The sequence below is a fragment of the Nerophis ophidion genome, linkage group LG10, assembly GCF_033978795.1.
Source record: "Nerophis ophidion isolate RoL-2023_Sa linkage group LG10, RoL_Noph_v1.0, whole genome shotgun sequence".
NCBI classification, from domain to species: Eukaryota; Metazoa; Chordata; class Actinopteri; order Syngnathiformes; family Syngnathidae; genus Nerophis; species Nerophis ophidion.
This window is the reverse complement of record NC_084620.1, coordinates 48160258-48184700: the sequence shown is the minus strand read 5'-3', so window position 1 is coordinate 48184700 and position 24443 is coordinate 48160258. Positions and strand designations below refer to the sequence as shown.

Below are 24443 nucleotides of genomic sequence, written 5' to 3'. Positions count from 1 at the left end.
TTCTATTTTGGTTTCATCTGACCACATGACATTCTCCCATTTCTCTCTGACAAACTTCAGACGGACCTGGACATGCGCTGGCTTAAGCAGGGGGACACGTCTGGCACTGCAGGATTTGATTCCCTGTTGGCGTAGTGTGTTACTGATGGTAACCTTTGTTACTTTGGTCCCAGCTCTCTGCAGGTCATTCACCAGGTCCCCCCGTTTGGTTCTGGGATTTTTGCTCACTGTTCTCATGATCACTTTAACCCCATGGAATGAGATGTTCCGTGGAGCCCCAGATCGAGGGAGATTATCAGTGGTCTTGTATGTCTTCCATTTTCTGATAATCGCTCCCACAGTTGATTTTTTCACACCAAGCTGCTCGCCTATTGTAGATTCACTCTTCCCAGTCTGGTGCAGGTCTACAATTCTTTTCCTGGTGTCCTTCGAAAGCTCTTTGGTCTTGGCCATAGTGGAGTTTGGAGTCTGACTGTTTGAGGCTGTGGACAGGTGTCTTTTATACAGATAACGAGTTCAAACAGGTTCCATTAATACAGGTAACGAGTGGAGGACAGAAGAGCTTCTTAAAGAAGAAGTTACAGGTCTGTGAGAGCCAGAGATCTTCTTTGTTTGAAGTGACCAAATACTTATTTTACACCATAATTTACAAATAAGTTCTTTAAAATTCCTACAATGATTTTTTTTCCCACATTCTGTCTCTCACAGTTGAAGTGTACCTATGATGAAAATTACACACCTCTGTCATCATATTAAGTGGGAGAACTTGCACAATCGGTGGCTGACTAAATACTTTTTTGCCCCCCCTGTATGTATGTATATATATATATATATATATATATATACATATATATATATATATATAGCACATTTCAAATAAAAAAAGCATGAAATATATTACACACTTGCACGGACACTGGATTGAAGGAGGTACAAATACACGCTAAGAGTCATTCTATACATGGGAGGGGGCGGAGCTTAGTACATGCAGTGGAGGACGCTGCTGGACGCCACCACGAGCTACTTGGAGTCCAAACTAAACGGCAACACCCACGAAAAAAAAAAAAAAAGCCCAGTCCGGATTATGTACATTCTTTACACTGTTTGTGTGGAAACAGGCAAAATAATTCAGTGCAAGGCCGTAGGCAGACGACAACGTGGAATGAACCTTTTCATTTTCTAATAATAAATACACCACTACTTTAATAGCGCCTCAGTCATATATATATATTTATATATATATATATATTTAAAAAAAAAATGCTAAAATGATATAAATATGAAATAAATATGTCAGTCTCCCGGACAAGCCCCCAAAAGGAATACAAAGTCAGTGGGGGAGTGGGAGTTCTCCCACATGGAACTTGCCTTCTTTGCAAAATAAAAACAAACAAACCTTCCGTTTTGGAAAAGAAATCCTGGAGATGAAAGGATAAAAAAGGGGCGGCGTCACGTTTTTTTATTTCCTGTCGTGGCGACACGCCGTCCGGGGTGGGCGGGGGCATGCTGATCCCGGCTCGTGGTGGTCCAGGGGGTTGGGGGGGGGGGGGGGGGGGGGGGGCGGGGCTTTCACACCAGCTGGTACCCCGAGCCGGACGTCTGCTCGTAGTCTATTGTGTACTGGCTGGTCCAGTCCACGGCCACGGGCCGCATCAGGCCGCAGCAACGCATCTCGAAGAAATCGATGAGGTTTCGGACGCAGCCGTGGCTGCGAGGGAAGGGAGACAACATTACTCACCACCTGCTCTTACTCGCTAGCATTAGCTTATAGCTAGCATGGTATCCAATAGCTAGCATTCACTTATGGTTAGCATGTAGCATGGTATCTGATAGCTAGCATTCACGTATGGTTAGCATGTAGCATGGTATCTGATAGCTAGCATTAACGTATGGCTAACATGTAGCATGGTATCTGATAGCGAGCATTAACTTAAAGCTAGCATGGTATCTGATAGCTAGCATGAACGTATGGCTAGCATGTAGAATGGTATCTAACAGCTAGCCTTAACTTAAAGCTAGCATGCTATCCAATAGCTAGCATGGCATCTAACAGCCAGCATTACCTTATGGCTAGCATGATATCTGATAGCTAGCATTTACTTACGGCTAACACTAGCATTAACTTAAAGCTAGCATGGTATCTAATAGCTAGCATTAACTTAAAGCTAGCATGCTATCCAATAGCTAGCATGGCATCTAATAGCCAGAATTACCTTATGGCTAGCATGATATCTGATAGCTAGCATTTACTTACGGCTAACACTAGCATTAACCTAAAGCTAGCATGGTATCTGATAGCTAGCATGAACGTATGGCTAGCATGTAGAATGGTATCTAATAGCTAGCATCAACTTAAAGCTAGCATGCTATCCGATAGCTAGCATGGCATCTAATAGCCAGCATTACCTTATGGCTAGCATGATATCTGATAGCTAGCATTTACTTACGGCTAACACTAGCATTAACTTAAAGCTAGCATGGTATCTAATAGCTAGCATTAACTTAAAGCTAGCATGCTATCCAATAGCTAGCATGGCATCTAATAGCCAGCATTACCTTATGGCTAGCATGATATCTGATAGCTAGCATTTACTTACGGCTAACACTAGCATTAACTTAAAGCTAGCATGGTATCTGATAGCTAGCATTAACTTAAAGCTAGCATGGTGTCTGATAGCTAGCATTAACTTAAAGCTAGCATGGTATCTGATAGCTAGCATTAACCTCTGGCTAGCATGCTATCCAATAGCTAGCATGGTATCTAATAACTAGCATTAACTTATGGCTAGCATGATATCTGATAGCTAGCATTTACTTACGGCTAGCATGTAACATGGTATCTGATAGCTAGCATTAACTTAAAGCTAGCATGGTATCTGATAGCTAGCATTATATCTGATAGCTAGCATTTATTTACGGCTAGCATGTAGCATGGTATCTGATAGATAGCCTTAACTTAAAGCTAGCATGGTATCTGATAGCTAGGATTAACCTCTGGCTAGTATCCTATACAATAGCTAACATGGCATCTAATAGTTAGCATTTACTTACGGCTAGCATGTAGCATGGTATCTGATAGCTAGCATTTACTTTTTGCTTGCATGGTATCCAATAGCTAGCATGGTACACTAGTACACTTACTGGAGTACAACTACAGTACACTTACACTAACTAGTACACTTACTAGAGTAAAACTACAATACACTTACACTAGTACACTTACAGTAGTACAGTTACACTAGCACACTTACAGTACACTAGTACACTTACAGTACACTAGTACACTTACAGTAGTGCACTTACAGTACACTAGTACACTTACGGGAGTAAAACTACAGTACACTTACACTAGTACACTTACAGTACACTAGAACACTAACAGGAGTAAAACTACAGTACACTTACACCAGTACACTTACAGCAGTAAACTTACAGTACACTAGTACACTTACAGTAGCACACTTGCACTAGTACACTCACAGTTCACTAGCACCCTTACAGTAGTACACTTACAGTACACTAGTACACTTACTGGAGTAAAACTACAGTACATTTACACTAGTACACTTACAGTAGTACACGTACAGTAGTAAACATACAGTACACTTACAGTTCACTAGCACACTTACAGCAGTGAACTTACAGTACACTAGTATACTTACAGTAGCACACTTACACTAGTACACTCGCAGTTCACTAGCACCCTTACAGTAGTACACTTACAGTACACTAGTACACTTACTGGAGTAAAACTACAGTACATTTACACTAGTACACTTACAGTAGTACACGTACAGTAGTAAACTTACAGTTCACTAGCACACTTACAGCAGTACACTTACAGTAGTATACAGTGGGTGATTCTCGTCTAAGGTATTAGTATGTCATTGTCATAAATATATGTGACTACTTTTTCCTCAGTACTTACTGTATTGTAATACTAAATACTATGTCGTCTTCTAGTACCATATCTATATATTATGATAGTTTCACTTATTGTATTATAATATTAAATACTATGTTGTATTGTAGTACCACATGTATGTATCTTGATATATTTATCATACATGTGATTTGTATGAAGATATGTTATAGTATTGCAGTATTACCATGACCTTCTCATCAAACTATTACAATACATTTCTTGTATTGTTACTTTCTCATATTGTGACCTTTTTCATGCACAATTTCTCCTACTGATTTATTATTATTATTATTTATCAGGACATATTTCTTTTCTTCTCATACTTTGACAATATGTTTATATTTTATCATGACATGTTCTAACTGCTGTTCCTGTGACAACAAATTTATCATCATGACCTTCATGTATCAATGATAATATCATATCATCATGATCTTCATGTATCAATGATAACATATCATCATGACCTTCATGGATCAATGATATCATATCATCATGACCTTCATGTATCAATGATAACATCATATCATCAAGACCTTCATGTATCAATGATATCATATCATCATGACCTTCATGTATCAATGATAATATCATATCACCATGACCTTCATGTATCAATGATAATATATCATCATGACCTTCATGTATCAATGATAACATCATATCATCATGACCTTCATGTATCAATGATATCATATCATCATGACCTTCATGTATCAATGATATCATATCATCATGACCTTCATGTATCAATGATAATATATCATCATGACCTTCATGTATCAATGATAATATCATATCATCATGACCATGTATCAATGATATCATATCATAATGACCTTCATGTATCAATGATAACATCATATCATCATGACCTTCATGTATCAATGATAACATCATATCATCATGACCTTCATGTATCAATGATATCATATCATCGTGACCTTCATGTATCAATGATATATCATCATGACCTTCATGTATCAATGATAACATCATATCATCATGACCTTCAAGTATCAATGATAACATCATATCATCATGACCTTCATGTATCAATGATATCGTATCATCATGACCTTCATGTATCAATGATAACATCATATCATCATGACCTTCATGTATCAATGATAACATCATATCATCATGACCTTCATGTATCAATAATGATATCATCATGACCTTCATGTATCAATGGTAATATATCATCATGACCTTCATGTATCAATGATAATATCATATCATCATGACCTTCATGTATCAATGATAATATCATATCATCATGACCTTCATGTATCAATGATAACATATCATCATGACCTTCATGCATCAATATGATATCATCATGACCTTCATGTATCAATGATAACATTATATCATCATGACCTTCATGTATCAATGATATCATATCATCATGACCTTCATGTATCAATATCATATCATATCATCATGACCTTCATGTATCAATGATAATATATCATCATGACCTTCATGTATCAATGATAACATCATATCATCATGACCTTCATGTATCAATGATAATATCATATCATCTTGACCTTCATGTATCAATGCCAATATCATATCATCATGACCTTCATGTATCAATGATAATATCATATCATCATGCCCTTCATGTATCAATGATAATATCATATCATCATGACCTTCATTTATCAATGATAATATATCATCATGACCTTCATGTATCAATAATATCATATCATCATGACCCTCATGTATCCATGATAATATATAATTTTCTCATCCAAAGATGTTTTCCTCAAACAGTTTTTTCTCCTTACATTTACTCTTGAAAATACTTTTTCCTCATACTATTAATCTTTTTTCATTACATTTTCTCATCTAAAGAAGTTTTCCTCATTCTGTTATCAATCTTTTCTCATTACATTTTCTCATCTAAAGAAGTTTTTGTCATACCCTTATTAATCTTTTCTCATTACATTTTCTTATGTAAAGACTTTTTCTCATACTGTTAATCTTTTGTCATTACATTATCTCATTTACAGTTGTTTGTTTTCCTCATACTGTTATTAAACACTTCTTACATTTTCCCATGTAAAACTTTTTCCTCATACTGTTATTACTCGTTTCTCATTACATTTTCTCATCTAAAGAAGTTTTCCTAATCCTGTTATTTTTTCTCCTAACATTTACTCATGCAACTACTTTTTCCTCATACTGTTATTATTTTCTCATTACATTTTCTAATCTAAATACGTTTTCCTCATCCTGTTATTAATCTTTTCTCATTACATTTTCTCATCTAAGGATGCATTAATCTTTTTTAATTAGATTTTCTCATCTGAAGATGTTTTCCTTATCCTGTTATTCTTTTCTCATTACATTTTCTCATCTAAAGAAGTTTTCCTCATCTTGTTATCTTTTCTCCTCACATTTACTCATGCAACTACTTTTTCCTCATATTGTTATTATTTTCTCAATACATTTTCCTCATCCTGTTATTAATCTTTTCTCATCTAAGGATGCATTAATCTTTTTTAATTACATTTTCTCATCTAAAGATGTTTTCCTCATCCTGTTATTAATCTTTTCGCATTATATTTTCTCATCTAAGGATGTTTTCCTCATACTGTTATTTTTTCTCCTCACATTTACTCATGCAAATACTTTTTCCTCATGTAAATACTTTTTACTCATACTGTTATGAATCTTTTCTCAGTACATTTCCTCATCTAAAGATGTTTTCCTCATCCTGTTATTAATCTTTTCTCATTACATTTTCTCATCTAAAGATGTATTAATCTTTTCGCATTACATTTTCACATCTAAAGTTGTTTTCCTCGTCCTGTTATTAATCTTTTCTCATTACAATTTCTCATCCAAAGAGGTTTTCCTCATATATTTTTCATCTTTTCTCATTACATTTTTGCATCTAAAGATGTTTTCCTCATGCTGTTATTAATCTTTTCTCATTACATTTTCTCATCTAAGGATGCATTAATCTTTTTTAATTACATTTTCTCATCTAAAGATGTTTCCCTCATCCTGTTGTTAATCTTTTCGCATTATATTTTCTCATCTAAGGATGTTTTCCTCATAGTGTTATTTTTTCTCCTCACATTTACTCATGCAAATACTTTTTCCTCATTTACATGAGGAAATACTTCTTACTCATACTGTTATGAATCTTTTCTCAGTACATTTCCTCATCTAAAGATGTTTTCCTCATCCTGTTATTAATCTTTTCTCATCTAAGGATGCATTAGTCTTTTTTAATTACATTTTCTCATCTAAAGAAATTTTCCTCATCTTGTTATCTTTTCTCCTCACATTTACTCATGCAACTACTTTTTCCTCATATTGTTATTATTTTCTCATTACATTTTCCTCATCCTGTTATTAATCTTTTCTCATTACATTTTCTCATCTAAGGATGCATTAATCTTTTTTAATTACATTTTCTCATCTAAAGATGTTTTCCTCATCCTGTTATTAATCTTTTCGCATTATATTTTCTCATCTAAGGATGTTTTCCTCATACTGTTATTTTTTCTCCTCACATTTACTCATGCAAATACTTTTTCCTCATGTAAATACTTTTTACTCATACTGTTATGAATCTTTTCTCAGTACATTTCCTCATCTAAGGATGCTTTCCTCATCCTGTTATTAATCTTTTCTCATTACATTTTCTCATCTAAAGATGTATTAATCTTTTCGCATTACATTTTCACATCTAAAGTTGTTTTCGTCATCCTGTTATTAATCTTTTCTCATTACAATTTCTCATCCAAAGATGTTTTCCTCATATATTTTTCATCTTTTCTCATTACATTTTCGCATCTAAAGATGTTTTCCTCATGCTGTTATTAATCTTTTCTCATTACATTTTCTCATCTAAGGATGCATTAATCTTTTTTAATTACATTTTCTCATCTAAAGATGTTTCCCTCATCCTGTTGTTAATCTTTTCGCATTATATTTTCTCATCTAAGGATGTTTTCCTCATACTGTTATTTTTTCTCCTCACATTTACTCATGCAAATACTTTTTCCTCATTTACATGAGGAAATACTTTTTACTCATACTGTTATGAATCTTTTCTCAGTACATTTCCTCATCTAAAGATGTTTTCCTCATCCTGTTATTAATCTTTTCTCATTACATTTTCTCATCTAAAGATGTATTAATCTTTTTGCATTACATTTTCACATCTAAAGTTGTTTTCCTCATCCTGTTATTAATCTTTTCTCATTACAATTTCTCATCCAAAGATGTTTTCCACATATATTTTTAATCTTTTCTCCTTACATTTTCTCATCTAAATAAGTTTACCTCATCCTGTTATTAATCTTTTATCATTACAATTTCTCATCCAAAGATGTTTTCCTCATATATTTTTCATCTTTTCTCATTACATTTTCGCATCTAAAGAGGTTTTCCTCATGCTGTTATTAATCTTTTCTCATTACATTATTCTCATGTGAAGACTGTTTCCCCATACTGTTATTACTCTTTTCGCCTTACATTTTCTCATCTTAAGTTGTTTTCCTCATACTGTTATTTTTTTCTCCTCACATTTACTCATGCAAATACTTTTTCCTCATACTCTTATTAATCTTTTCTCATTATATTTTCTCATTTAAAGATGTTTTCGTCATACTGTTATTCATCTTTTCTCATTACATCATTCTCATCCAAGCACGTTTTCCTCATCCTGTTATTAATCTTTTCTCATTACATTTTCTCATCTAAACTTGTCCTCATACTGTTATTAATCTTTTCTCATTACATTTTCACATCTAAAGATGTTTTCTTCATACTGTTATTTTTTCTCCTCATATTTACTTATGCAAATACTTGTTCCTCATACTGTTATTAATCTTTTCTCATTGCATTTTCTCATCTAAAGAAGTTTTCTTCATACAGTTATTCATCTTTTCTCATTACAATTTCTCATCTACAGATGTTTTCCTAATATATTTTTAATCTTTTCTCATTACATTTTCGCATCTAAAGATGTTTTCCTCATGCTGTTATTCCTCTTTTCTCATTACATTATTCTCATGTGAAGACTTTTCCTCATACTGTTATTACTCTTTTCTCATTACATTTTCTCATCTAAAGAAGTTATCCTCATACTCTTATTAATCTTTTCTCATTACATTTTCTTGTCTAAAGATGTATTAATCTTTTCTCATTACATTTTCACATCTAAAGTTGTTTTCCTCATACTGTTATTTTTTCTCCTCACATTTACTTTTGCAAATATTTGTTCCTCAAACTGTTATTAATCTTTTCTCATTACAATTTCTCATCCAAATATGTTTTCCTCATATATTTTTCATTTTTTCTCATTACATTTTCGCATCTAAAGATGGTTTCCTCATGCTGTTATTAATCTTTTCTCATTACATTATTCTCATGTGAAAACTTTTTCCTCATACTGTTATTACTCTTTTCCCATTACATTTTTTCATCTTAAGTTGTTTTCCTCATACTGTTTTTTTTTCTCCTCACATTTACTCATGCAAATACGTTTTCCTCATACTGTTATTAATCTTTTCTCATTATATTTTCTCATTTAAAGATGTTTTCCTCATACTGTTATTAATCTTTTCTCATTACATTTTCTCATTTAAAGATGTTTTCGTCATACAGTTATTCATCTTTTCTCATTACATTTTCTCTTCTAAAATTTTCCTCATACTGTTGTCAATCTGTTCTCATTACATTTTCACATCTAAAGATGTTTTCTTCATACTGTTATTTTTTCTCCTCACATTTACTCATGCAAATACTTGTTCCTCATACTGTTATTAATCTTTTCTCATTGCATTTTCTCATCTAAAGAAGTTTTCTTCATACTGTTATTCATCTTTTCTCATTACAATTTCTCATCTGAAGATGTTTTTCTAATATATTTTTAATCTTTTCTCATTACATTTTCGTGTCTAAAGATGTTTTCCTCATGCTGTTATTCCTCTTTTCTCATTACATTATTCTCATGTGAAGACTTTTTCCAAATACTGTTATTACTCTTTTCTCATTAAATTTTCTCATCTGAAGAAGTTATCCTCATACTCTTATTAATCTTTTCTCATTACATTTTCTCATCTAAAGATGTATTAATCTTTTCTCATTACATTTTCACATCTAAAGTTGTTTTCCTCATACTTTTATTTTTTCTCCTCACATTTACTCTTGCAAATATTTTTTCCTCAAACTGTTATTAATCTTTTCTCATTACAATTTTTCATCTAAAGATGTTTTCCTCATTTATTTTTAATCTTTTCTCCTTACATTTTCTCATCTAAATAAGTTTACCTCATCCTGTTATTAATCTTTTCTCATTACAATTTCTCATCTAAAGATGTCTTCCTCATATATTTTTAATCTTTTCTCATTACATTTTCGCATCTAAAGATGGTTTACTCATACTGTTATTCATCTTTTCTCATTACATTATTCTCATGTGAAGACTTTTTCCTCATACTGTTAGTACTATTTTCTCATTACATTTTCTCGTCTAAAGATGTATTAATCTTTTCTCATTACATTTTCACATCTTAAGTTGTTTTCCTCACACTGTTATTTTTTCTCCTCACATTTACTCTTGTAAATGTTTTTTCCTCAAACGGTTATTAATCTTTTCTCATTACAATTTTTCATATAAAGATGTTTTCCTCATATATTTTTTATATTTTCTCCTTGCATTTTCTCATCTAAAGAAGTTTTCCTCATCCTGTTATTAATCTTTTCTCATTACATTTTCTCATCTAAATATGTATTAATCTTTTCTCATTACATTTTCACATCTAAAGTTGTTTTCCTCATACTGTTATTTTTTTCCTCACATTTATAATCATGCAAATAATTTTTCCTCAAACTGTTATTAATCTTTTTTCATTACAATTTCTCATCTAAAGATGTTTTCCTCACATATTTGTAATCTTTTCTCATCTAAAGAAGTTTTCCTCGTACTCTTATTAATCTTTTCTCCTCACATGTGGTCAGGTAGTGAAGTTCCTCATGAGTGTGACTGACAGACGGTGCAGGGATGGACATGAGAGGTGACTGACATGAGAAGACCTGACTCACTTGAAGGGGCTCTCGATGGAGGTGGCCGTGACTTTAAAGTGCTTGTAGCGCCGAGCGTTCATCCTCTCATTGGTGGTGATCCCAAGAGCGGCGATCTGGTGGCGAGGGATGAGAAGGCGGGATGAGAAAAAGGGCGAGCGACGGGGCGAGCGAGAACCCCCACCTGGTAGAGCTGGCACATGATGAGCACGGCCACCCACAGGAAGTGGAAGATGCTGTTGAGGAACATCCAGAACATCCAGGGCGAGCAGGAGGCGATCTGGGTCAGGTAGAACCAGAAGCCGTCCTTGGCGTAGCTGCTGGCGCAGTGGATCCTCCAGTCTGGAAGGTTCCGGCACACGGGGTGTGAAATAGCAACTCATGGAGATGATGTCATGTGATGAGGAGGTGAGGAACTCACAGGAGATGCAGCCGTAGATCATCCAGCAGATCATGCACAGCAGGAAGAACAAGTAGCCCATGAAGTAGCGGTGGTTCCCACTTCCTGTGCCCGCCAAAATAAAATGCTCACATTGGTGAACAGGACCTAAACACTCTAAAGCAGTGGTTCTCAACCTTTTGTCAGTGATGTACCCCCTGTGAACATTTTTTTAATTCTAGTACCCCTAATCAGAGCAAAGCATTTTTGGTTGAAAAAAAGAGATAAAGAAGTAAAATACAGCACTATGTCATCAGTTTCTGATGTATTAAATTGTATAACAGTGCAAAATATTGCTCATTTGTAGTGGTCTTTCTTGAACTATTTGGAAAAAATATATAAAAATAACTAAAAACTTGTTGAAAAATAAACAAGGGATTCAATTATAAATAAAGATTTCTACACATAGAAGTAATCATCAACTTAAATTGCCCTCTTTGGGGATTGTAATAGAGATCCATCTGGATTCATCAACTTCATTCTAAACATTTCTTCACAAAAAAAGAAATCTTTAACAACAATATTTATGGAACATGTCCACAAAAAATCTAGCTGTCAACACTGAATATTGCATTGTTGTATTTTTTTTCACAGTTTATGAACTTACATTAATATTTTCTTGAAGTATTATTCAATAAAGATATTTATAAAGGATTTTTGTATTTTTGTTGTTTTTAGAATATTAAAAAAAAATCTCACGTACCCCTTGGCATACCTTCAAGTACCCCCAGGGGTACGCGTACCCCCATTTGAGAACCACTGCTCTAAAGGAACCAAACTAAACCTAAAAGACGCGAAAGGAACCAAACTAAACCTAAAATACATTAAAAGAACCAAACTAAACCTAAAGATGCAAAAGGAACCAAACTAAACCTAAAATACATTAAAAGAACCAAACTAAACCAAAAAGACATAAAAGGAACCAACTAAACCTCAAAGACATTAAAAGAACTAAACTAAACTTAAAATACACTAAAAGAACCAAACTAAACCTCAAAGACACAAAAAGAACTAAACTAAACTTAATATACATTAAAAAGAACCAAACTGAACCTAAAATACACTAAAAGAACTAAACTAAACTTAAAATACACTAAAAGAACGAAACTATACCTAAAAGACACTAAAACAACTAAACTAAACTTAAAATACACAAAAAGAACCAAACTAGACCTAAAAGACACTAAAAGAACTGAACTAAACTTAAGGTAAACAAAAATAACCAAACTAAACCTAAAATAACTAAACTTAAAATACACTAAAAGAACCAAACTAAACTTAAGATACTAAGAGAACTAAATTAAACCTAAGACACTAAAATAACCAAACTAAACCTAAAATAACTAAACTAAACATAAGACACTAAAATAACTGAACTAAACTTAGAAGACACTAAAAGAAGTTAACTTAAGACACTAAAATAACTAAACTAGACATAAGACACTAAAAGAACCAAACTTAACCTAAAAGACACTAAAAGAACTTAAAATACACTAAAAGAAGTAAACTAAACTTAAGACACAAAAATAAGCAAACCAAACCTAAAAAAACACTAAAACTAAAGTAATCCTAAAAGACACAAAAATAACCAAACTAAACCTAAAAGAACTAAACAAATCCTAAAAGACACTAAAATAACTAAACTAAACTTAAAAGACACTAAAAGAACCAAGCTAAACCTAAAATACACTAAAGGAACCAATTGAAACCTAAAAGACACTAAAATAACTGAACTAAACCTAAAAGACACTAAAAGAACTAAACTTAAGACAATAAAATAACTAAACCAAACATAAGACACTAAAAGAACCAAACTAAACCTAAAAGACACTAAAATAACTAAACTAAACCTAAATTAACCAAACCAAACCTAAAAAAACTGAACTTAAAATACACTAAAAGAACTAAACTAAACTTAAGACACCAAAAGAACCAAACCAAACCTAAAAAACACAAACTAAAGTAAACCTAAAAGTCACAAAAAATAACCAAACTAAACCTAAAAGATACTAAAAGAACCAAACTAAATCTAAAAGTCAATAAAACTAAACTAAACCTAAAAGACACAAAAAGAACTAATAGTAAACCAAAAGGACACAACAAGAACTAAACTATACTTAAAAAACTAAAAGATCCAAACTAAACCTTAAAGACACTAAAATACCTAAACTAAACTTAAAATACACTATAAAGAACTAAACTAAACTTAAGACACTAAAATAACTAAACTAAACTTAAGACACTAAAATAACCAAACTAAACCTAAAAGACACTAAAATATCTAAACCAAACCTAAATTAACTAAACTAAACCTAAAAGAACTAAACTAAACTTAAAATACACAAAAAGAACTAAACTAAACTTAAGACACTAAAAGAACCAAACCAAACCTTAAAAACACTAAAACTAAACTAAACCTAAAAGACACGAAAATGACTAATAGTAAAACCAAAAGGACACAAGAACCAAACTATCATTAAGACACTAAAAGAACCAAACTGAACCCAAAAGACAAGAAAAGAACCAAACTAAACCTAAAAGACACGAAAAGAACCAAACTAAACCTAAGACACTAAAAGAAAACTAAACTAAACATAAAATACACTTAAAGAACCAAACTAAACCTGAAAGACAATAAAATGACCAAATAAACCCAAGAGACAAATAAAAGAACTAAACTTAAGACACCAAAAGAACCGAACTAAACTTAAAAGACACTAAAACAACTGACCTAAACCAAAAAGACACTAAAAGAACCAAATAAGCCTAAATGACACTAAAAGAACTAAGCTAAACTTACAATACACTAAAAGGACCAAACTAAACTTAAGACACACTTAAAAAAAAAATAAACTTAAGAGACACTAAAAGAACCAAACTAAACCTAAAAGACATTAAAACAACCAAACTAAACACAAAAGACAATACAATAACTAAATAAACCTAAAAGACACTAAAAAAACAAAACTAAATTTAAAAGACACTAAAAGAACCAAACTAAACCTAAAAGACACTAAAACAACCAAACTAAACATAAAAGACAATAAAATAACCTAATAAACCTAGACCCAGTTTAAAGTAAGACTACTGTGTCTGACATCAATACATAAAGTGCAGTTTAAAGTAAGACTACTGAGTATCTGACATAAATACACACAATAAAGTGCTGTTTAAAGTAAGACTACTGTCTCTGACATAAACAATAAACATAATAAAGTACAGTTTAAAGTAAGACTACTGTGTATTTGACATAAATAAACATAATAAAGTGCAGTTTAAAGTAAGACTACTGTGTATCAGACATAAATAAACATAATAAAGTGCAGTTTAAAGTAAGACTACTGTGTGTCTGAGATAAACAAACATAATAAAGTGCTGTTTAAAGTAAGACTACTGTGTCTCTGACATAAATAAACACAATAAAGTGCTGTTTAAAGTAAGACTACTGTGTCTCTGACATAAACAATAAACATAATAAAGTGCAGTTTAAAGTAAGACTACTGTGTATCTGACATAAATAAACATAATAAAGTGCAGTTTAAAGTAAGACTACTGTGTATCTGACATAAATAAACATAATAAAGTGCAGTTTAAAGTAAGACTACTGTGTATCAGACATAAATAAACATAATAAAGTGCAGTTTAAAGTAAGACTACTGTGTGTCTGTGATAAACAAACATAATAAAGTGCAGTTTAAAGTAAGACTACTGAGTATCTGACATAAATAAACACAATAAAGTGCTGTTTAAAGTAAGACTACTGTATCTCTGACATAAACAATAAACATAATAAAGTGCAGTTTAAAGTAAGACTACTGTGTATCTGACATAAATAAACATAATAAAGTGCAGTTTAAAGTAAGACTACTGTGTATCAGACATAAATAAACATAATAAAGTGCAGTTTAAAGTAAGACTACTGTGTCTGAGATAAACAAACATAATAAAGTGCAGTTTAAAGTAAGACTACTGAGTATCTGACATAAATAAACACAATAAAGTGCTGTTTAAAGTAAGACTACTGTGTCTCTGACATAAACAATAAACATAATAAAGTGCAGTTTAAAGTAAGACTACTGTGTATCTGACATAAATAAACAAAATAAAGTGCTGTTTAAAGTAAGACTACTGTGTCTCTGACATAAACAATAAACATAATAAAGTGCAGTTTAAAGTAGGACTACTGTGTATCTGACATAAACAAACATAATAAAGTGCAGTTTAAAGTAAGACTACTGTGTATCCGTCAAAAATAAACATAATAAAGTGCAGTTTGAAGTAAGACTACTGTGTGTCTGAGATAGATAAACATAATAAAGTGCAGTGGAGAACATACCCACACAGTTTCCCACCCAGGGGCAGTGGTGGTCAAACTTGGCGATACAACGGTTGCACACGGCACAGTGTTTGGACCTTATGGGCTTCCGTATCTGTGGGAACAACACAGAGAACATTTCATTTAGATTCCAGAGATGTTTAGTTTGTTACAAAGTCCACACATGAAGACAACACGAGTCAGCAGTGTTGATGTTTTATGTGTGGAATGTTCTACTACCATGATATCAACACAGCACCAATTACTCTTGTCCTTATCTGGTGTGAAAATACCAGATTTTAAGGGGTGGTGGGGGTATCGATCTAAGTATAAATAGTATCAATGCAGAAAGTGGATCGTGGTATCGGATCTCTACTTTTGTTGTAGTTTCACTTTAATAAGGGGCTGTCCAAACTTTTTGACTTGGTGGCTGCATTCTAAACAGTTTTGGCTGTGGGCAGTATTCTACTGCATCAAAAAGCGACATCAGCGTGTAAAGGATATCACCACATGTGCTCAGGAACCCTTCAGAAAACCGCTGTCAGTAACAACAGTTGGTCGCTACATCTGTAAGTGCAAGTTAAAACTCTACTATGCAAAGCTAAAGCCATTTATCAACAACACCCAGAAATGCCGCCGGGTTCGTTGGGCCGGAGCTCATCTAAGATGGACTGATGCAAAGTGGAAAAGTGTTCTGTGGTCTGACGAGTCCATATTTCAAATTGTTTTTGGAACAAATTGTTATTAATCTTTTCTCTTTACATTTTGCTATCTACATTTTGCAGAAACCAGATTGTCAGACATGTAAAATTCATTTAAAAAGGCCAACGTGTGTGTGCAGAACATTAAGTTTTCTCACTATCATGATGTGAATTATATTTATATAGCGCTTTTCTCTAGTGACTCAAAGCGCTTTTTTACATAGTGATACCCAATATCTAAGTTACATTTAAACCAGTGTGGGTGGCACCGGGAGCAGGTGGGTAAAGTGTCTTGCCCAAGGACACAACGGCAGTGACTAGGATGGCGGAAGCGGGAATCGAACCTGCAACCCTCAAGTTGCTGGCACGGCCACTCTACCAACCGAGCTATACCGCCCGATAAACTAAAGGCCAATCACAAAATGATTTAATGTTCATGACATTTCTTATACTGTTATTAATCTTTTCTTCTTCCTTTTTTTCATGAAAATATGTCTTCCTCACCCTGTTATTAATCTTTTCTCATTACATTTTCTCGTGTAAGGATGTTTTCCTCATACTGTAAATAATGCTTTCTCCTTACATTTTCTCATGTAAAGATGTTTTCCTTACACTGCTAATCTTTGATCATTACATTTTCACATGTAAGGATGTTTTCTTCATTCTGTTATTAATCTTTTCTCATTACATTTTCTCATGTAAGGATGTTTTCCTCATACTGTTAATGTTTTTTTACAGCACCTGTTCAAGTAGTCGGATACATGGTAGAACTATGGGAGACCGGGATTTATGCTCCGCCGCTCCCAGTCTGTGGAACGCTCTCCCTGACCACCTGAGGGCACCACTCACTGTGGATGCTTTTAAAAAAGCAAAAAACCCTTCTTTTTTAAAAAAAACCCTTTTTTAGATTTTTGTGTGCAAATTCTAGCAATTAGTCTGTTCTAGTTTAATTTTTTTAATATTTATTTTACTTGTTTTTTAAAATGCACTGTAGCACTTTGAGGTTGTTTGTTCAATGTAAAGTGCTCTCAGGTAAATCTTAGGTGACATTGCTTAACACGATAAATCATGAATAATTCCGCTTGTAATCACAGTGTTAAAAATAACGTTCAAAATATAAAACATTCTCATAAATTTTAATCCATCCGAAGTCGGATTAATGGTAAACTCCGAACTATGGGAGACTGGGCTTTCTGCTTCGCCGCTTTCAGTCTTTGGAACGACCTCCTGAGGGCACCACAGACTGTGGATGCTTTTAAAAAAAGTCTTAAAAACCCTTCTTTAAATATAAAACATTCTCATACATTTTAATCCATCCATCTGTTTATTTTACAGCAACTGTTCAAGAAGTAATTAATGGTAAACTCCGAACTATGGGAGACCGGGATTTCTGCTCCGCCGCTCCCAGTCTGTGGAACGCTCTCCCTGACCAATTGAGGGCACCACAGACTGTGAATGCTTTTGAAAATGGCTTAAACCCTTTTTTGCTGTTCTAGTATTTGTTTACTATTTACTTTACTAGCGTTGTTTTTTAAATGCACTGTAGCACCTTGAGGTTGTTTGTTCAATGTAAAGTGTTTTTACAAACAACATCTATTATTATTATTATTATTATTGATGGGCCTTATAATCCATATAATATATATAAATATAGATTACAATGTGGTGTGCCCTTCCAAAGAAGGATGTGGGAGCAGTATGGTGGCACATGGTGTCACACCTGGAGGACAACAATGATGGCTTACCAAGCAGGTACTGCAGAAGATGCTGAGATCCAGGCTGCCGGTCTCTGCCAGCTCCACAATAGTCTGGAAGCAAACATTCCTCTCGTTAGGCTCTAACTGGGATATATAATAAAGGAAACATTTCGGACTACAAGCCGATATTTTTTTCCTACACTTCAAACCCTGCAGCTTATAAAATGGTGCGGCTAAAGCATTTTTCTTCTTCAGTTTTGTTTGTGCTATGGCGCCATCTTTGGGATGAGTTTGCTCACTGCAGGTGCTGTTGGGTGAATGTAAAATCCTGCTGTTTAAAGCTTTGAACCGTAAGTAGAAGAGCCGTTCTGTCTTCTAGCCGTCCTTAGCATTTCTACCTACGTTTGTGAGTTTTGCAATATAACTAAAACAATTCTTACTTAATAAAGCGTCCCATGTGTGATGTCTGTAGGAGTGTTTTCATGCACATTTGTATGTGATATCGTAATGTGATCGAGTACGTGTCTTTAGCATCAGCTATTATGTTGGGGGTAGGGAACCTCTGGCTCTCGAGCCAGATGCGGCTCTTTTGATGACTGCATCTGGCGCTCTGATAAATCTTAGCTGCTTAACACGATAAGTCATGAATAACTAAGCTCGTAATCAGTGTTAAAAATACCATTCAAAATATAAAACATTCTCATGCATTTTAATCCATCCATCCGTTTTTTTACAGCACCTGTTGAAGAAGTAGGATTAATGGTAAACTCCGAACTGTGGGAAACCGGGCTTTCTGCTCCGCCACTCCCAGTCTGTGGAACGCTCTCCCTGACCACCTGAGGGCACCACAGACTGTGGATGCTTTTAACAAAGGCTTAAAAAAACTTTTTTAAATATAAAACTTTCTCATGCATTTTAATCCATCCATCCGTTTTTTTAACCGCACCTGTTCAAGAAGTCGGATTAATGGTAAGAAGTATTGTATTTTTTATTGCTTAGCTTCTGAATAGAATAATAGACTTATTACACGGTACAAATGTTGGTCTTACTTAAAAATGCACGCATTTAGTTATATTCAGTTTTTAAAAATATTCTAAGGCTCCCGCGGAAATAAATTTTAAAATATTTGGCATTTATTGCTCTTTCAGGCAGAAAAGGTTTAAGAGTGTCTGTGTCAGCATGATTAACTTACAATGGCATTCTTTTTATATAATTTGTTTTGTAAATTCACCAAAGCGTCACTGTGAAGTCTTTGAGTCTGGCTTCTGTTTTGTTTGGTCATCCGTTTTACTGCCGTGCTACAGACTCCCGTTTGGAAACAATCAAGGTATGTAAATAAACGTTTACAGAATATTTCTGTTTAAATAACTCATTCAACAACGTATATATCTGCAGTTTATACATGGATAAGTATTTTTCTGAAGTTTTGTATTTTTCTTGTATAGCCAGGAAAATACGGTACCTTTTTTTTCTGCTCCTCCGAGGCTTTGATGATCCCCGGATCAGACTTCCATGATTTTCCGAAGTTGTAGAAGAGAGCCACAGTGTTGAGGAGGAAGGGCATGTGCACCGTAGCGAACGGAAGATGTGCATACCAGGTTAAGGAAGAGCTTCGATACGTGCACCTTTCTAGCTGTCCTGCTCCTCTCTACTGCATACATGAGCTTTTTCTCCAAGGCAGTTGACAGTGACCTACTATCAGTTCAAAGTGCTGTTTTTTTATGTTTACTTTAACGCCAGAGAAGTCCGAGAGGTGGACTATAGGAAAAAGAATGGCTAAGCAAACACACAAGCTTCCATGTAAATTAGGGGGGATTGATCCAGATGTTGACACTTTTGATACCTAGTATATTCACTGCAGACTGTTTACCACTTGCCATTTTATTTCAAGACATTTTTCTAGTTATAAGAGCTATTTACGTATTTGTAATCATTGACTTCACAATATAATTGTGACTTTTTTTTTTAGCATGAACATGTATGTCTGCTGTAGTTTAAAACATGTTAAAATTGAGAAAATAACTTTACAAATAAGATATTTTGCTTTTCTCCACATGGAGCATCTTGTTTATAGATTCTGCAACATCCCGAAAAAGACTCAATAAAGAATTCCAAGTTGAATACTGCTTGTTTTCATTATAAAATATGTGTTAATAGCTTAAAAAGTCCTGCTACCTTTCCAGATCTACTAATCATAAATTAGGATGTCGTATCAAGTAAAATGCACGGGTTAAAAAAATGTGTCCGGGGCCGAAAGCTGGCTGCATGTAAAGTAACTATACATATATGTGAATACATATATACACACAAACAAAAAACAAAAACAAATAAACAACACACACATATACATATATATATAAAAAGATATGTAAATATATATATATATACACACATATACATATATATGTATATATAGATATGTATATACATACATACATACCTATACATATCTATACATGCATATATATGTATATATACATATATGTACATGCACACACATATATATATGTACATACATACATACATACATAAACAAACATACACATATATATGTATATATATATGTATATATATATATATATACATATACATATATATGTATATATATATATATATATACATATATATGTATATATATATATATATATACATATATATGTATATATATATATATATATATATATATATATATATATATATATATGTATATATATATATATATATACATATATATGTATATATATATATATATATACATATATATGTATATATATATATATATACATATATATGTATATATATATATATATATATATATATACATATATATGTATATATATATATATATATATATACATATATATATATATATATATATATATATATATATATATATATATATATATATATATATATATATATATATATATATATACCCCAAAGGGAATAAGCGGTAGAAGATGGATGGATGGATGGATGGATATATAATTGATATAATTGGATATTAAAAGTTTGTAAAAGTACGACACCTACATTGTTTACTTCCGTGACAACCTCCTTTAAGTTTTGTAATCAATCAGAAATATCAAGCAGCTAAAATGTGCCAAATATGGATAAGTGTGGAGAGGGTGTTTTACATTTTTTCCCATCATGCACGTTAAAGGATTTAAATCGGCGTGTTTATTATGTTATGGTCTTTGGACGTTTCTATCATACCCACAAAGTTTAGTGAGCAGGTTGTGTTATGTACTGACTTTTATGTTTGTTGCATTTTTTTTTTTTTTTGCACCATGACTTGGAAAGGTTGTTTGGATTTTGTCAAATAAGTGAATGCTGTGCTGTTGTTGAAAAATCCATTCGAGGCTCATTGTTCTGATTTACTCACATTGTTCACAAGATAGCAGCAAATCTGTCAGACTTAGAATCCGCGAGGCATATTTTTATGGAACTCATGACACCCCGTGTGCCAAATTGAAGATGCTGGCGGGCCGCATTTTGCCCGCAAGCCGTAGTTTGGACACCCCTGACATAAATGATAGTTAAGTTATTAGATAAATATTTAGAATTTTTCTGAAAATATTTTTGGGTTGTTTTTGTAATTGTTTACAAAGTGATGTAGTAAGGAATTTACATTTATATTGAATGGGAGCCACTTTTTGTTGACTTATTGTGCACCAGTCCCTTTATTTTGTTTAAAAAAAAATGGTATGTCGCATTCAATATCACCATTTCAATACATCATCTAATTCTATATTTAGCTTAAAAAAAAAAAGCATTTATTTTATTTACTCGCTATAAACATTTTTCACTTCAATAATCTATTGCCAAAGTTTCTGATGAGAACCCGAAATCGGATTGGATTCGAGGCCCCCCTAAAAAAAGGGAGGTTGCAAGACATCCCTAATAGAACATTACAGAGATTAACAAAATATGGAACTCTCTAATCCCTCTAAAAACGGATCCTTAAACACAAAAGTGCCGCCAACCTGTGCGTCTCACTAACTTGTACAGATTTATTGCAAGACAGTTGCCCAGTTTTCTTCAAAAAAATGTTGTATTTTGAAATTCACCATCTATTCGTGAACCTCCATTGCAATGGTTTTAGTATCTGTCATTTCCAAAATGTAAAGACCTGGCTCTGCTGACTAAGCAAATGAGTAGATAAGTTGTGGTCCTGTGAGGAGAAGAATGCTCCTTATTAGAGGCCTGTGCAGGTGTGCATGAGTCAGCACAATCCTCAAGGAAGCAAGGCAACTGACCCCGAGATCCTGCAAAAATGCTGCGTCAGCGCCTTAAGCCGTTTAGTTTTTCATTTCCCACTCCACTAAAGCGGACATGTTCTCTATCATCGCCTGGTGTGTGGTGTGCAACTGCAAATAACCACTTGGTCACTTGGTTATTAAACATTGGTGTTAACAGACGTGGCTGTAGGTAACCCCCGGATCAAGTTTTTTTTTTTTTTCAACAAACTCTTTAGTTCAGGAATGTCCAGACTACGGCCAAGTGAAACGTCAAGTGTATTAATGAATCCAAATATCTGACGGCATAATTGCTGCAAGATAGCCGTCATTTTGGAGAAAATAATACAAGTTAATGACCATAAATTAAACTTTGAAGTGCACATCATTTACTTGTACGACCCAATTGAACAAGCTTTCCCACTCATGGCACCGATGAACTAACACAAAAAGTCACACATCAATCAATCAATGTCTACTTATATAGACCCTAAATAGCGACTGTCTCAAAGGGCTGCACAAGCCACAACGACATCCTCAGGGCAAGGAAAAACTCAACCCAATGGGACAATGAGAAACCTTGGAGGGGGCCGCATGCAAAAGTTAGCATGCTAGAATGCTAACAGTTCATTTCTTTCAGGTACCAAACTATAAATATATATATATATATATATATATATATATATATAATAGTTTGGTACCTGAAAGAAATGAAATGATACATGCTAACAGTTAGCATGTATCAAGTACCAAGTTATATGAATCAGAGGAGTTCGGCTCAAAAATGAAAATGTTAAAAAGTTAACATGCTAAAGTTAGTATGCTAGATTGCTAACATTAGCAAGCTAACAGTTAACATGTGTCAGGTACTATGATATAGGGTGTTTGGCTGAAAAACTGGCTAAAAAAAAGTTAGCATGCTAACTGTTAGCACGTATCAAGCACCAAGTCATATGAGTCTAAGGAGTTCGGCTCAAAATTAGTTTAAAAATTAGCACTTCAACGTTAGCATGCTAACAGTTGGTATGTATCAAGTACCAAGTTCGAATACTTTGAGGTGTTTTAGTTAAAAAAATGGTGAATAAAGTTAGCATGTTAATGTTAAGATGCTAACAGTTACCATGTGTCAAGTACCAAGCTATATGAGTCTGAGGATTTGGCTGCAAAGTTAGCTTTCAAAGTTACCATGCTAAAGTTAGTATGCTTGAATGCTAAAAATGTATTTCTTTCAGGTACCAAACTATAGGACTCTGAGGTGTTCAGCTGAAAAACTGGCAAAAAAAAGTTAGCATGCTAACAGTTAGTCTCTATCAAGTACTAAATTATATGAGTCTGAGGAGTTCGGTTCAAAAATTGGTCAAAAAATTAGCACTTTAACGTTAGCATGCTAACAGTCAGTATGTATCAAGTACAGAATTACAATACTTTGAGGTTATTAAACATTGGCGTAAACAGACGTGGCTGTAGGCAACCCCCAGATGAAGCTTTTTTTTTAACAAACTCTTTAGTTCAGGAGTGTGTAGACTACGGCCAAGTGAAACGTCAAAAGTGTATTAATACATCCAAATATATGACAGCCTGATTGCTGCAAGTTAGCCGTCATCTTGGAGAAAATAATACAAGTTAATGATCATGAATTACACTTTGAAGTGCACATCATTTACTTATACGACCCAATCCGAGCAAGCTTTCCCACTCATGGCACCAATGAACTACCACAAAAAGTCACACATCAATCAATCAATCAATGCTGACTTATATAGCCCTAAATCACGACTGTCTCAAAGGGCTGCACAATCAACGACGACACATCAGGGCAAGGAAAAACTCAACCCAATGAGACAATGAGAAACATTTGGACCGAAGAACCAGCATTACATGTTATGTAGTCCAAAAGGCAGTGGTTAATTGTAGCAAAACAAAAACGCTTAACGCTTAGTATTAACAAAATACTACCGCGAGGATCCTGATGAGAGTGCGGAAATACGACCACATCACACCGGGTCTCAAATCCCTTCACTGGCTTCATGTTCCACTCAAGATTGAATACAAAGTCTCCCTAC

The 24443-nt window shown here is 33.5% G+C and overlaps 1 protein-coding gene across 1 annotated transcript in view; it reads right to left on the bottom strand.

Annotated features, from left to right (window-relative positions):
- zdhhc17 (zinc finger DHHC-type palmitoyltransferase 17) overlaps positions 1–24443 on the bottom strand; it is a 90879-nt gene that overhangs the window by 1108 nt on the left and 65328 nt on the right. Inside the window, exons 11-17 of the mRNA XM_061913989.1 lie at positions 19605–19729; positions 18191–18253; positions 15766–15859; positions 11412–11495; positions 11175–11332; positions 11012–11106; positions 1–1708 (exon numbers count right to left, since the gene is read on the bottom strand). The exon at positions 1–1708 is cut by the window's left edge and continues 1108 nt beyond it. Of these exons, the coding sequence (XP_061769973.1) occupies positions 1570–1708; positions 11012–11106; positions 11175–11332; positions 11412–11495; positions 15766–15859; positions 18191–18253; positions 19605–19729 (758 nt within the window). The 3' untranslated portion in view covers positions 1–1569. The remainder of the gene's footprint in view (positions 1709–11011; positions 11107–11174; positions 11333–11411; positions 11496–15765; positions 15860–18190; positions 18254–19604; positions 19730–24443) is intronic.